Consider the following 14,380-nt stretch of genomic DNA (forward strand, 5'->3'; position numbering starts at 1 on the left):
GGTAAAGGCTTTCACATTTTTCGAAAAGAAGAAGGAGAAGAAGAAGCTGCTCAAGGTGAAAAGTCTGTTCACCTTAGCAGTGGTCACTTTAATGATAATAAAGAGACAAAGGAGGCCTCCTCACTGGCTACTTAGGACATGATATGTGACGACTTACGTACTTTAACTGGCACACAGTAGGCGCTTAGTGTGTATGAGTTCCCATCGTATGCCGTCCCCTCCCCCACAAACCTCTGCCTCCAAGTGTGGAGTGAAGTTCGCTGTTGGCCTTTCTCCCAGAGTTCATTGCAAAGGTCTTCTCTTTCTGGACCTTGCTGTAGGCAGCCGCCATCATACACCTGCAGGTCTCCAGGGGCCCTGTACGCTGACGGTGATCTGAGTGACGCCCCTGGAGCTGTGCAGCTTGGTGGCCATTCTCCATTCCTTTTTTTTTTTTTTTTCCCTTTTTCCATGGCCTCCTTTGGTGTCTTCACTGTTGACCGTCTTTTGTAGGCATCAGATCTAAACCGCTTATGCTTGTCAACACGTCTGTGGCCGCCTCTGTGGCTTCCAGCAGCAGACTCACTGGTGGCACTTCTCTCATTTCACTCCTGACTCCTCTCGCTTTTCTCACACTTCTTAGCTTGTGTTCGAAAAGCATTGGCCAGCCCAGCAGAGGACCCCTTTCCATCTGAGGTGTAAAAGAGTTCATCACATAGCTTTCAGACCCTGTTTTTCACAAGGGTCTCCTTCCAGATTTATTGAAGGGCTGCTCCTTCACTGTCACAGAAAGTGTGTGTGGGGGACGGTGGGGAGCGGAGTAGGTGCTTCTTTGTTTTCAGCCAGTCAGGTTGTTTTCAACTCATTCCAGGTCAGGGTTCTCTGCCTTGGGTGCATGTTAGAATATCTGGGCAGCTTCAAAAAATCTCAATGCTCAGGCCACCTTCCAGAATAATTAAATCAGTGTATCTTGAAGTAGGACTCAGGCCTCATTATTTTTTAAACCTCCTTAGGTGATTGCTTGTAACATGCCCTCAAAGTTGATAATTACTAAGACAGGCTAAAATCCTAAAATGTGAGAAGGCCGAATTCCATTTCATGGAGGCTTGATTTTATATTTAAAAACAACAAAGCTTCCTAGCCAGCAAATACATGTTTGTGTGAAACATACTCTATTAAAAAATTCACATAATCAAAACATGACCCAGATTTTTGTTTTTTTACCCATGTCTTATAGGGAAACCTGAGGGGTTAACTTAGTTGTTTCACAAATAGATCCAACTTTAACTGTTGTAGAAAAAATATATATATTCATTGTTGTGTTAGTCCCAAATTGAACACAAAGTTCAGAAAGCATTTTGGCCTGTATTTTTAGCTTAGCATAGAGCTCTTGGTCTGGGAGACAAATTTCAAAATAGTTTGTTGCCTAAAAATACACTTCCTGAAATGAACTTGAGGCCTGAGAGGGATGAATGGGTGTTTTTTTTTCTTCTATATTTAATGTTACCACAAGAAAGCAAATCTTAAATTTATATATGTTTGTATTTTTAGAGACCCAGGAAACAGGTGCTATGCCCAAGTGACAAGGAGGGTTTTGTGGCAAAGTGCGGATGACAGAAATCAAAATTCACGGGGCAAGGAGAGACCGTGGGAGGGCGTTAAAGTTGTTTGTCTGGCTTTAGGCAGGAGCATATCTGACACAGCGAGGAGATGAGGAGGCGCTCCTCAGGCCTTTCCAAGGGAGATCCCTGGCAGAAACACACCTCCCAGCTGCCTAATAGCCAGTGATTGGTCCAGTGCTGTACCTTGTCTAAGCATGTAATCTTTCTTAGACTAGCCTGTAAGTGTTTCTAAGTTCGTGTCTGTTGACCAAATGCCTCGTAGCCTTGTCTTCCTTCACTTGATTCTCTAAACTCAACCCTTTAATTTCCACTTTTGCCAGTAGAAATGGATCTGTTGGAAGAAGAAGATGGGGAAGGTGGTGTTATACCTTTTTTAATAGTCTGGCAACGTGTAGCATGTGTTTTGCTAAGAATGGTCCTGCCTGTGATATACTATAGATGACTGTGAATGAATATTGCATTTATAATCACCACCCTCCCCATCTGAGTGAAGAAGTTCTATATCCTTTCCCACATGGCATATAGAGCCAAGTGTGAACTTCTTAAATTCAGTCACTATTCACCCACTCACTCAACAAATACTATCGGATACCTTCTATGGAGGAGGTCCTCTTCTTGACACTGGACACCCAGTACATAAACAAGATAGATAAGAGCTCGTGGAGCGTACATTTTGGTGGATAGGTTATAAACAAGTAAGTGAATGAGGTCGTTGTGCAGGAGATAAAACAGAATTCTGGGCTAGTTACCCGTGGGCTGCTTTAGGATGAAGAGGCGATGTTAACAGGGGACCAGAAAGGTGAGGAAGGGGATTGTAAGGGAAAGGCTCTGAGGAGGAAGGAACTTGGCTTCTTCCAGCGAAGGCCCATGTGTCCTAAAAGGTAATGAGTAGGAGTAAATGGGTTGGTGGTGGGGGATGAAGTCAGAGAGGTGGCGGAGAGCAGACTCTCAAGGTGGAACTCGGCTTTTCCTCACCTGCAGGACTCCAGTGCTCTGAGCCTCACCAGTGTTTGGGATTCTGTCTCAGAGACACTCATTCGGTGTTGGTTAATCACCTGATTTCCCTCAAGGCAATGGGAGAAATTAGAACCAGTCTCTCTCTCTTTTTTAAGATTTATTTGTTTATTTGAGAGAGAGAACACAGAGGGAGCGGGAGAAGCAGACTCCCTGCTGAGCAGACAGCCTGATGCAGGACTTGATCCCAGGACCCTGAGATCATGACCTGAGTGGAAGGCAGATGCCTAACTGACTGAGCCACCCAGGGGCCCCTAGCACCAGCCTCTATCAAGCAAGTGTCTTAGAGCTCTTCCTATGCAGGTCGGAGAACACAGGCAGTGCCCTGCCTCACCTACAGTGTCTCCTCTGAGTTGGCCAACAGCCTTACGCATTGCACAGCTCTACACCATTGTGACCTGTCTCTGCCCATCTTGGTCATGACTCTCATCAGGATCCTTTATCCTCTGTGCTTCTCTCTATCTTGGCTTACCCTACCCTCATCTGTTTCTTCGTCTGTCTACCCACCTAAAGGATAATTTCCTTAAGATAGTATTCTCTGTGCTCTTACCACCCAGCACTGTGCAGTGGACCCGTCAGATCTATGGTTCTTGATTGAACAATTGTGTTGGAGATAGAGTGCCTTATGGTAACCACTGACAAAAGCAAGAAGTTACTCAAACCTCCCCCCACCCCAGCTACACCACCCCCACCCACCCCCGCCCCCGCCACAATGGCTTTCATTACAAATTGCGTACGTGAAGGAAATTCTAATCTGATGTGAAGGCATTATTTGGTTCATTTGAAATTGCATAACATCATCAGGAATTCATTGGCAGGCTGCCTAGCAGTGAGAGACTCATTTAGTGTGTCTTTCTTTTCCCTCCCCAGTTAATAACGACATGATGGTCACGGACAACAATGGTGTCATCAAATTTCCGCAATTGTGTAAATTTTGCGATGTGAGATCTTCCACCTGTGACAACCAGAAATCCTGCATGAGCAATTGCAGCATTACCTCCATCTGTGAGAAGCCACATGAAGTCTGTCTGGCTGTCTGGTAAGGCGGCTTTTGAAAATCTCCCTTTTCCCCCTTTTGCAAGTGATGCACGCCATGGTACATTAGAGTCAAGGCTGTCTCCATGCCCTCTCACACGTCCCTTTCCTTCAGGCTGTCTCTCTTTCAATGATCACATGTAATTTCCAGAGATATTCTGTACATTCTCAGATTCATACACACCCATGTGAATCGCTATATATGAGCGTGACGGTATATAAGATGACCTTTCATATTTACAATAAATCCGGGGCCTCTTCCTTTTATGAAGGAGAGACATTTGCCACTGTCATTTTAATTGACACCTGCTTCGCACCCCAGGATGACACCAGGAGCTTTGTTCTTCTGAGGCAATCTCAGTCTTGTTCTGCGGAAGGAGAGGAGATGAAAGGTGGGCTGTTGGAAGAGGAAAGCCTTTGTCAAAAAAAAAAAAAAAAAAAAGGAAAGCTTTTTGGAGAACCATAAAGACAACCCATTCTTCACTCTAAAGCCCTGACCAGTTCACTCACAGCACCACAGGCTACATGCGACATCTCCTTGGATCAACACTGCATATTTCTCTTAGATCACATTCCCTCCATATTCTCTCTCTGTCCCTCCCTCTCTCTCTCTCCCTCTCCTTTTCATTTCCCCCACCTTAACACACACACGCATATGGTTGCTCACAAATCCTTTGATTCTGTCATAGTTACTGATTGGGAGTCTGAACAGAGATGAAAGGAAAAAAGAGATTAAAAGAGTCCCCATTTTATAAAAAAGTATAAATTCATTAATGAAATATAACATTTGCAGACTTATTCTGATGTTTTGAATTTACCAGCCTTTTTTTTTTTTTTTTAAGTAACCTATGTGTCACCTGGCCAGATGGCAACTGAGAATATAAACCCAAATATCCCGCCCCCCTTGTTGGGGGAATAAGTCTTTTAACCACATATAGTTAGCCTTGATGATAGATGTGGAAACCTTGCCAATTTCCACACACACTGCGGATGAACTCGTTTCTTAAGCACTAAAAGAATGCTAACAGCAAAGAACTGTCGTGACATCTCGCTGTCCCCGCCAGCTTCATTCAGGTCCAGTTCCGAGCACTGCTTTTGCAAAAGGGATTTTGACAAAGATCGTGTCCAGAGGCAAAGGGGCCCGTAGGACTGCAGGCTTAGGAAGCAGAGATGTGAGGAATGGTTGATGGAATCAGATACAGCCAGTCCAGTAGAGAGAAGACTTGGGTACCGTGGAGAGATCCTGGAAGGGCTCTCAAGTGGAAAATATAATAAACTTATCCTGTGGAATTCCGAAGGGCAGAAAGAGGATCTATAATGTTTACCAGGGGACAGACTTCAGTATAAATTTAAACGTTTTCACCATCATGGTTTCCTAACAGCAAAACAGTCTTCCTCTCTGAGGAGTCAAAGTTCAGGAGACGCTGGAGGACCATCCATCAAAGGCTAGTGCAGGAAAGACTGAGACGCCAGATTGGGTGACCTCCCTGCTTCCTTCTTTGCTCCTGTTTTCTGCTGATCATCTTTACGTGAATGTGCACTGTGGGGTGAGAGCTTACTTCTGCTACCCCATACAGGCTCATCCAATAAGGGCATTTTTTTTTCTTGACCCACCATACAAACCCCATTGATGGAATGTGAATCAAGTCTCTCTGGAATGAGGCATTACGTTATTCGTTATTCGCTGTCTCAGGAAATGTGAGCATGTAGGGGAGAGGAAACCGCCCCCGCCCCCCGCCCCGTCTCCTCTCCGTTCCCACTGTAAAGAGTTAACGCAGTGAATGTTTTCACCTGTCTCGGCAGAGACAAATACTCCCGTGGAGTGGGATGTCAGTAAGAAGAAAGGGAAGCGAGAGGTGCTGTGGTGCACCTCGCTGATCCCCCTCAGCAATGAGGCACTCTGCCCTCAGCTGCTGGCCCAAGTCGCTGCGGAGGGATCCCTTGGAGTCCCTCCAGGGGAGTACCACTCCCTGCCCCCACTGCCTGGAGCTTCTTCCCTCTTTTGGCCCCTCCTCAAGTTTGCTCCTCTCCATAGGCAGCCAGCTTCCCATGACTGGTTGATGCCGGGGTCCAAAATGCCGGCCACTGGGCCTCCTTCGAGACAGCTCTGACCCCCCATCTTCCGAGGCGTCAGTGAGTCAGTGGCTGTGATCTGCACTAGGGTTCCACCCCCACTGTGTGCGGTAATGCTTCCCTTACAGGTGCCTCTCCGAAAACTCTCTGCACAGAAATCTCACAGCCTTAAGGTCTGTTTCCAGGGAACTCAAAGGAACAGCCAGGTGTAGAAACTGAAAAAAGGCTCTCCCCTGAGAGTACACTGCAGTGCCTTTATGAGTCTTAGCATTCTTTTCATTCATTCACTGATGCGTTTGTCTGTTTCACTGATGGCAGCTGGGTACCCATCCCATGTCAAACGTGTCAGTTCTTTCCAAGGATAAAAATCCTGTGGAACCAAAATTAATTTGATCATCGTGGTTCTTTTGTGAGTAGATCGTGACAAACCTCTTCACTGGCTCAGAGCAAACGTTTCAGGACAAAGAAGAAGTCTGTGCTTGGTTCATTGTGTTTTCCCTTCCTAGGCTCAGCTGTATCCAAAGATATTTTGGCAAAGTTGGCTCTGCCTGCCAGGGAGCACTGTTGTAGGGTTGAGTGGAGAAACCAGTGAAGGACTTTCCCGGGCTCAAGTATTCTAACTCAATTTCCTCTCTGCGATGTTAGTCCTCTAAGCAGTGAGGGATGAAAGGCAAGAGGCTCTGGAAGGGCTGCCCAGTGGTTATAGAGCAGCTCTACTTCAGGGCGCAAAGTTCCTTCCTCATTCCGTTCCTTGGCTTCTAGAAGCTTCCCAAGGAAGAAACACCATGCTTTTACCTGGGGGCATGGAAGACGCAGAGAGCCTTCATTTTGTGACCCAAACCAGAAAACAACCCTGTCGGGCACGTGTCTGAGGACAAACACACACACACTGTGGGGACAGGGAGGAAGGTGCTCTTGTTTCATGACTGTCATTTTGCCAAGACTTCCCAGGAGTTTTGGAGTTAAGAATAAGTGGGGTTTTAAACATACATAGTTTGTTGTGTGGTCATGCCAAGTGTCACATAGTTCCCTGCTAGCCATGATAGAATAAAGATTCCGATTTGGGTGCTTCCTTTTCCAGTAGAGGCCTGCTTAGCTAGGGCTAGCCCCTCTTGCACCCGCTGGAGTGTTAGGTCGAGAACCAGAACCCCTGAACTCCTTCAGCAAGGGCACACCTGCCTCTGAGGGAGCCAGCTCTGGGTTGCATGGATGTCAGCCACATTGACTCTGGTCCTAGTTCAACTGTTCCATCTGCCCCGCATTCCTGCTCTTCTCATCCCCTTGTTGACAAACCGTCCTTTAGTGTCCCAGAATAAAGCACTCTAGTGGTGTTGCCATCAAAATTACTCATTCTCTGGGAATATGGACCTGCCTGTTTTCCAGGTGAAGGCTGGACTTATGCCACTCTTCACTTCCTGCCTGCCTGCCATTTTGTTTGCTGCAAGCAGTGAGCTTGTGGGGGGAGGGCAGTGGCTGGTGAGTGTGAGCAGGCATGTGGGCACTCAGAAACCTTCCCCGGGAAGATTCTGTTCAAATAGTTCAGGCCTGATTAGCCCTACCCTAGACTCCCCCTCCCAAGGTAGAGAGGACCATTTAAGACAACAGGTTGCCTCTGAAAACGTCAGAGATGGGAGGAAAGAGGTCAGCACAACCTTGGTGTTGGATGCAGTCATGCAAGAGGGCAAGTTTATGAGAGAAGCAGATTGAAAGAGGCAGAGAACGATGTATTTTTCCAAGGATGCCAGAGTTTTCTTTTGGCTTTTGCAATTATAATAGAGGGCATTAATCATGTCATTTTTAAATGTAATGTACACATAGATCCCACTGAGCACTTTCTAGGGCCTCAGTAAAATGCCACGGGAGAGCTTCTTGGAGTCCTTAGCTGGGTTAAGCTTCAGATACTTGAAGTGAAGGGATGCTACATGTAGAAGTAATTTGTTCATGACAGCATAAAATATTTCACTGAACCATAAACAAAGAACACCTTGCAGTTCTTTCCCATGTGTTTTCATTTTTTTCCCCTTCCGTTCCTTTCTGTGAGTCAGGGAAACTGCCAGTGTTTCATCTAGGAAGCGTGTTCTGTGCTGTCCACGCAGCCAGCTGCCGACATGGGATACACCCTCACACAGAGCCCTCTAGGGCCCAGCAAACAGACACGAGGAGCTGCCATGATGTTCCCAGGAATGCTCTTGGAGCACAGTTGAGCTAGATGTGACCTTGATCCTCTGAGATAAACTGGGAACGCAGTGTGAACCTAGCAGGGTGTTCAGGATGGAAGGTTTAACCCTGAGGACCTCGCAGTCTTCGGTTGACCATGCCTTCCTGTCTCCTCGTTTAACTAAGATTTAATATGTAAGGTTCTCCAGCCAGACAGCCCCTAAGGAAAGCCTTCTCATTTACACTCATAAGTGGGTTTTGAGAATACGCAATGCAAAAACTGAAATGAGTGGAAAAAGCACAGGAGACTAGAGGACAACCTGTTAACGTGGGAGAACAGGAACCAGCTGCCATTGTTCAAACAGCTTTGGGAAGGATATAGAGTCCAGAGTACTTTGCTGTCCAGGAGGCCATATTCACCCCTTCTCTTTTTTTCTCTTCTCTCCCCTGCCACAAACCTCTGCACCGTAGGAGAAAGAATGATGAGAACATAACACTAGAGACGCTTTGCCATGACCCCAAGGACACTTACCACGGAATCGCTCTCGAAGATGCTGCTTCTCCAAAGTGTATTATGAAGGAAAAAAAGGTGTTGGGTGAGACTTTCTTCATGTGTTCCTGTAGCTCCGATGAATGCAATGATCACATCATCTTCTCTGAAGGTGAGTTTTCTTCCCTTGAGGGTCAGGAGCCCAGCTTCCTCTGTGTGCATCTCTGTGTCCCTGGCCTGTGGTCTCAGACTCCTTCTTCTACAAAATAGTGTATGTTCCTTATGAAAAATTCAAACAGTCCAACAGTATGTAAAAATTTTTAAATGGAAGTACATGAACCTCAGCCCCTCATTCCTAACCCACGCCATCCATCCATCCATCCATCCACCCATCCATCTATCCATCCATCTGTCCATCTGTCTGTCCATCCATCTCATATACTCATCTACCTTTCAGTGCAAATAGTTGATCATACAGTATTATTTGACAATATTTTTTTCACCCAAACACTTTTACTCCTTTTAAACAGAACAATACATATTGTTATATGTATATATTGTTATACTACATGCCTCTTAATTATTGTCTAGAAACTCCATAGTATGGATTATTTTCTTTGACTGATTTAACTTTCCCCTATTGGTAGATTATGTAGGTGTCTTCATTTTTCCACTCAATGCTTAATTAAATATCTTTGTGCAAATCTCTTGTATGTCTGTGCTAATATTTCTGAAAAATAGGACTTCAATTCCATTTCTAGAAATGAAATTTTGAATCAGAAGTTACACTCATTTTAAATCTGGATCACCACAATTAAGTTGTTCTCCTTCCCACAAAGATACTCTGAGTATGTGGATTTCCATGCTCCTACTTTAACACTGTAGATCATAAGCCTTTTAACTTTGCCAGTGTGATAGTGAAAATAATATTCTCTTGGTTTTAGGAATGTAAATTCAGAGTGGGGAAAGATTGTTTCAGCTCCAAACAGGTCTGATTGAAAAAGAAATGCGTTTAGAACCAAGTTCTGGGTTTACACACTATCCCTGCTACTATGTGTATCCCAACTATGGAAAATGATGTCTCATGCTTCTTGTTTGGTGCTCACCAGCACTGCCGACCCACCTTTTTCTCTCTCTGTGTGCTTCACTTACTGCCATTTCTCTGCTCTTCTTGTCCAACCCCTTACCTTTGTTAACTGCTCAGTGTACAAAATCAGATATGTTCATCTTGTCAGAGCAGCACCTTCTAAAATGACTCCTCCCTCCTATTTCTCATTCTGAATACTCCATTTCTTTCATTTTTAAAAATATAATTTGGGTTAGGAGGGAAGATGTAACTATATTAAATCACACTACAGCATGGTAACAGCTGATATCCTGACTGAACATGTTAACTTTCCCCAAGTAGTTCACCTTTTCAAAGAACTCTGGGTTTAAGCCAAAGGAATTAATCTCTAATAGCAGAGTATCCAAACAAGTTTATTATCATCCATGAAACTTTTCTCTCCTTTTGTGTCCTGGCTTATCCACAATGGAAGAGTTTATTTTGTCAAAGGGACTATATATATATATATATATATATATATATATATATATTATAAATTATAGTTTACATTATAAATTAAATATATATACTATATGTATTTACATTTTTATAAATATATATTATATATTTTACATTATATATAATAACATATATAACATATATTATTTTACATTATATAGCATATATTACTTATATTTATATATATAATTTATATATAAATATATTATATATAAATTATATATAAATATATTATATATAAATTATATATATTATATATAAATATATATATATATATTACTCTAAGCTCTTAAGATATTCATGACTTCAGCTTTCAGTGTATTTCAACTCAGGTGATAATCATGGGCTCATTTCTGTATTTTCCCTCTTACTCATTATCAGAGTATTTCTTTCCCTGTGAGGCAGGATAATCAGCATAAAGGCAGTTTCTCATTGTACAGCTCAGGAAATCCAGTGCAGCTAATGCCTCGGTTGCTGGATGACTTCAGAGTCTCCTAAAATGCTCCACGGAATGTTTGCTTTTTAGACATCTCCCTTCTCTGCAGTGAAATAATTCCCCACCACCACCTAAAACACCCTATAATTAGCAACATTCGTGGACCCGCTTCCCCTCTCATTGCCACCATCTCTCTCTTACACTAAGAAATGAAATCTCTTGAAGCAGTTTTTATTTCTCCATTCCAAGTCAAATAAAATGTCAAACACAAACACTCTGAAGTGTTTTAAGCTGTGTTTTTATCAGTATAGTACTTTGTTCTTGTTACCAGATTTCTGATCTGCAAACTCAGCAAATGATAATTACTTACATCTTCCATTTTTCTTAAAAACTTAAGGGAAAGGGTGCTTGGGTGGCTCAGTCGGTTAAGCATCCTACTCTTGATTTCGGCTCAGGTCATGATATCAGGGTTGTGGGATCCCGTCTTGGGCTCTGTGCTCAGTGGAGGAGTCTGCTTGAGATTCTCTCTTCCTCCCCCTCTGCCCCTGCCTTCCATGATCTCAGTCTTTCTCTAAAATAATAAGTAATCTTTTTAAAAAATTAAGGGATGAGCGCCTGCATGGCTCAGTGGGTTAAAGCCTCTGCCTTGGGCTCAGGTCATAATCTCAGGGTCCTGGGATCGAGCCCCACATCAGGCTCTGTGCTCGGCAGGGAGCCTGCTTCCCCTTTTCTCTCTGCCTGCCTCTCTGCCTACTTGTGATCTCTGTTAAATAAATAAAATATTTTAAAAAAATAAATAAATAAGGGAAAGAGGTGAGCCCCAAGATTTTCTTTTTAAATGCAAATCTTTATTTTCAGGGCTGTGATTCCTGATAGCTGACATTCAGGGGGAATGGATCCTCTCTTTTGCCAAAAGCTGTTGTGTACAGTTCCAAGAAATCAGGGTCTGCCCCCTGGACTCACCCAGACCTCAGATTCCACCTAGAAGAGTGGGCATTTGTGTTAGTCCTTATTGATGGCCTAGTGACAGCTGTTTGTCAAAGGAGACCTGTCAGGCTCCAAGACTGAGCAGGAAGAGGACTCCAGAGCCAGCTGCTCTGCTCACTTGCAGATGGCATACCCACTTTGCAAAGACATTATGCGGTTATTGATCTCCCACTGACACTTTAAGAATCAAACAAAACCACTCAGTTTTATTCATTGCATCACCAGTTTCCAAGGGCAGTGAAGACCCTTCATTTGCAGAGGCTGAGCAAGGTGATTGTTGCGGTTTTAGGAAAGAGAGGACTAGTGTCACCTAATTGGTCAAGAATGAAATCTCGAGATGGCTTTCGATGCACTGAGGGCCCGACCTGCTACTTACTAGCTTTGCCAACTTGGGCCAGTTACCTGATGTCTCCCTGCTTCCATCCTCTCATGTGTGAAATGGAAATAAAGGGGCGGGGTGGGGGTTTCGTGATACTGTCAGGATTGAATAGATGGATGCAGGCAGAACATTTGCATCGGTGCCCGGTCCAGCGGGAGGAGTCACCAGTGGCTGCTGGTTTTATGGGGGCCCTTTGTATAGGGTCTGGGACTTCTGCGTGCGCCGTGGACGGGACGGTGCAGCCTAGGTCTGCTCCGGCACTGAGGTCGTATAGCAGTGTTTCGACCAGGGCATGCCAGCAGAGCGTTGAGATCCCGCTGCGTATCTGTGCCTCATCCTCCACATGCCTTCAGAGAGGCAAGGGGGCATGTCGAGTCTAGGATTTCTAATGACAGCTAACCACATCCCTCCTATCGCCGGATGATATGACAAATGAGACACCTTGTTCCTGTTTTGACTCAGAATCACAGCAGGAAGCAGCTAAATAAAACTGGAAAGACTCACAAGTGCCACTCAAATCGGTGATGAGGGTAATGACACTGTCCTCACTAAAGAGATGCACTCCTTCTTCTTTTCAGCAGAAAGCTCACATCGGGCCACATGCCCTTCTCACTGAATGGCCGTGCCGCTCTCGATCTCTTAGTGCTGATAGGGGGACCTATTGCCCAGGCTGGCTGTGGGGGGTAGAGAAGGTGATTCTGGGAGAGCTCGGCTCAGTAGCCAGCACACAGCAGGTGCCTTCTGTCTTTCTCTTTCCTCCCTGAGGAAGGAGAATGCCGTGCCAAGGAACACAACTATTCTGAATGCTGAAAACTTTTCATACCCAAAGTCTTGGCTCCCCAGTGGTGGCAGGCTTACCAGGGAGCTTGTAAGACACATGCAACCTCCTGGACCTGTCCTACCAGCATCTTCCCTGTAACAATGTCCTTGGTGATTTCTTTGCACACTGAAGAGTAAAAAGCCCTGGTGTGAACTCACCCAGCAAGGAATGAAACCAGAGATGAGTCCTGTTAATTTCATGCTGGTGTCTTGCTGAGCTAATCAGCCCAAGAGGAATACATTTGGTCTTAAATCTGAGCATTTGGAAATGAGCTAAAGATACTGTACTCAGTCCATTCATGTATCATGTAGCAGAACTATGCCATGAAACGTGGCTGTCTTTGAACAATGTTAGTAAAGTAAAAAATTCATTTATATACTCCACAAACTTGGTGCTAGCAGATGCATGTAGATATCAAGCACCTTTTAGGTAATATTTCTTTTGTTTCCATGATAATGTTTATGTTAATTTGTCTGTGGGATTAGCCCCTAATATTTCCCAAAGCAAGAAGACATTTAGGAATGCTTTTAGGATGTTCTGAATGGGGTCTACCAAGGAGCTGTTTGGTAGCCCTGGGCAGCCAGCCCTGGCCAAGTAATAGAGTAACATGAAAAAGTTTGCCTGAGTCAGTTTGTTCCTTGGTTGTTTGTTATGATCATCTGCTGGAGCTGGGTATGTGGAAAGCAAGAAGGTGGCTTATAGGAGCTTCCAGCTCCCAGATGACTCGACCTCTGGCCATTCCACTTTTCCCCTGACTTGGAGCTGAACTGCTCATTCCAGAAATTGGGAGTCCCCATGGCTCTGCAGGAAAAGGAATTAGCATTAAACTCCAGTCCTGAACTTTGAGAAGTCTGGTTTCAAGGCCAGAGACCCAGCCCCTTCCTTAACTGAAGAGCCAACAGGCTAAAACCTTGTCCAAGGTCCAGGCTATGGAAATTCATAGAATATTAGAACATTAGCAGTGATGATCACTGTCTTTGGTTGGGAGTCTGTGATAGATTAGTCACCTGTGCTAACCACTTACAGATATGTTGTCTTGTTTCATACATATATATATGTATATATAATATTTTTAAATTTTAAAATAAAATAATAAAATATTTCAAAAATAATAAAATGTTATTTTATAAATAAAATAAAAAATAAAATAAATAAAATAAAATTTTTAAATTTTAAAATAAATAAATATATATATATTTTAAAGGTTCATTCATTTTAGAGACAGGGGAGGGACAGAGGAAGAGAAAGAGAGAGAGAAAGAATGCAAAGCAGACTTACTACCTAGTGTGGCGCTCCATGCAGGGCTTGATCCTGCGACCCTGAGATCATGACCTGAGCCTAAATCAAGAGTTGGACATTTAACTGACTGAGCCATCCAGGTGCCGCTAGGTTCTATTTTTTTTTTTTTTAAGCATCATGTTTTAGCATTTTTTTCAGCTTTATTGAGGTATAATAGGCAAGTACAATTGTAAGATATTTGAAGTATTCATATACAGTGGTGCCTGGGTGGCTCAGTCAGTTAAGCCTCTGCGTTCAGGTCAGGTCATGATCTCAGGGTCCCGGGATCAAGCCCCATGTTGGGCTCCCTACTCAGCGGACAGTCTGCTTCTTCCTCTCCCATTCCTCATGCTTGTGCTCTCTCTCTCTCTGTCAAGCAAATAAATAAAATCTTTAAAAAAAATTCTACACGTACATTATAAAGGGATTCCTCTCATCTAATCAATGATGTCCGTCAGCTCACATATTTATTTGTATGTATGAGAACATTTAAATTCTACTCTTTTCACAAATTTTGTTTATACAAGACCTTTATCAACTATACTC

The 14,380-nt window shown here is 43.8% G+C and overlaps 1 protein-coding gene across 3 annotated transcripts in view; it reads left to right on the forward strand.

The window, feature by feature from the left end:
• The window catches only part of TGFBR2 (transforming growth factor beta receptor 2), an 85,595-nt gene that overhangs the window by 31,468 nt on the left and 39,747 nt on the right, over positions 1 to 14,380 (forward strand). For all 3 annotated transcript variants that reach the window (XM_032861027.1, XM_032861028.1, XM_032861029.1), the window contains 2 exons: positions 3,486 to 3,654; positions 8,352 to 8,542. In XM_032861027.1, the coding sequence (XP_032716918.1) occupies positions 3,486 to 3,654; positions 8,352 to 8,542 (360 nt within the window). The remainder of the gene's footprint in view (positions 1 to 3,485; positions 3,655 to 8,351; positions 8,543 to 14,380) is intronic.

The sequence above is a fragment of the Lontra canadensis genome, unplaced genomic scaffold (assembly GCF_010015895.1).
Source record: "Lontra canadensis isolate GAN:19392208 unplaced genomic scaffold, GSC_riverotter_1.0 scaffold20, whole genome shotgun sequence".
NCBI classification, from domain to species: domain Eukaryota; kingdom Metazoa; phylum Chordata; class Mammalia; order Carnivora; family Mustelidae; genus Lontra; species Lontra canadensis.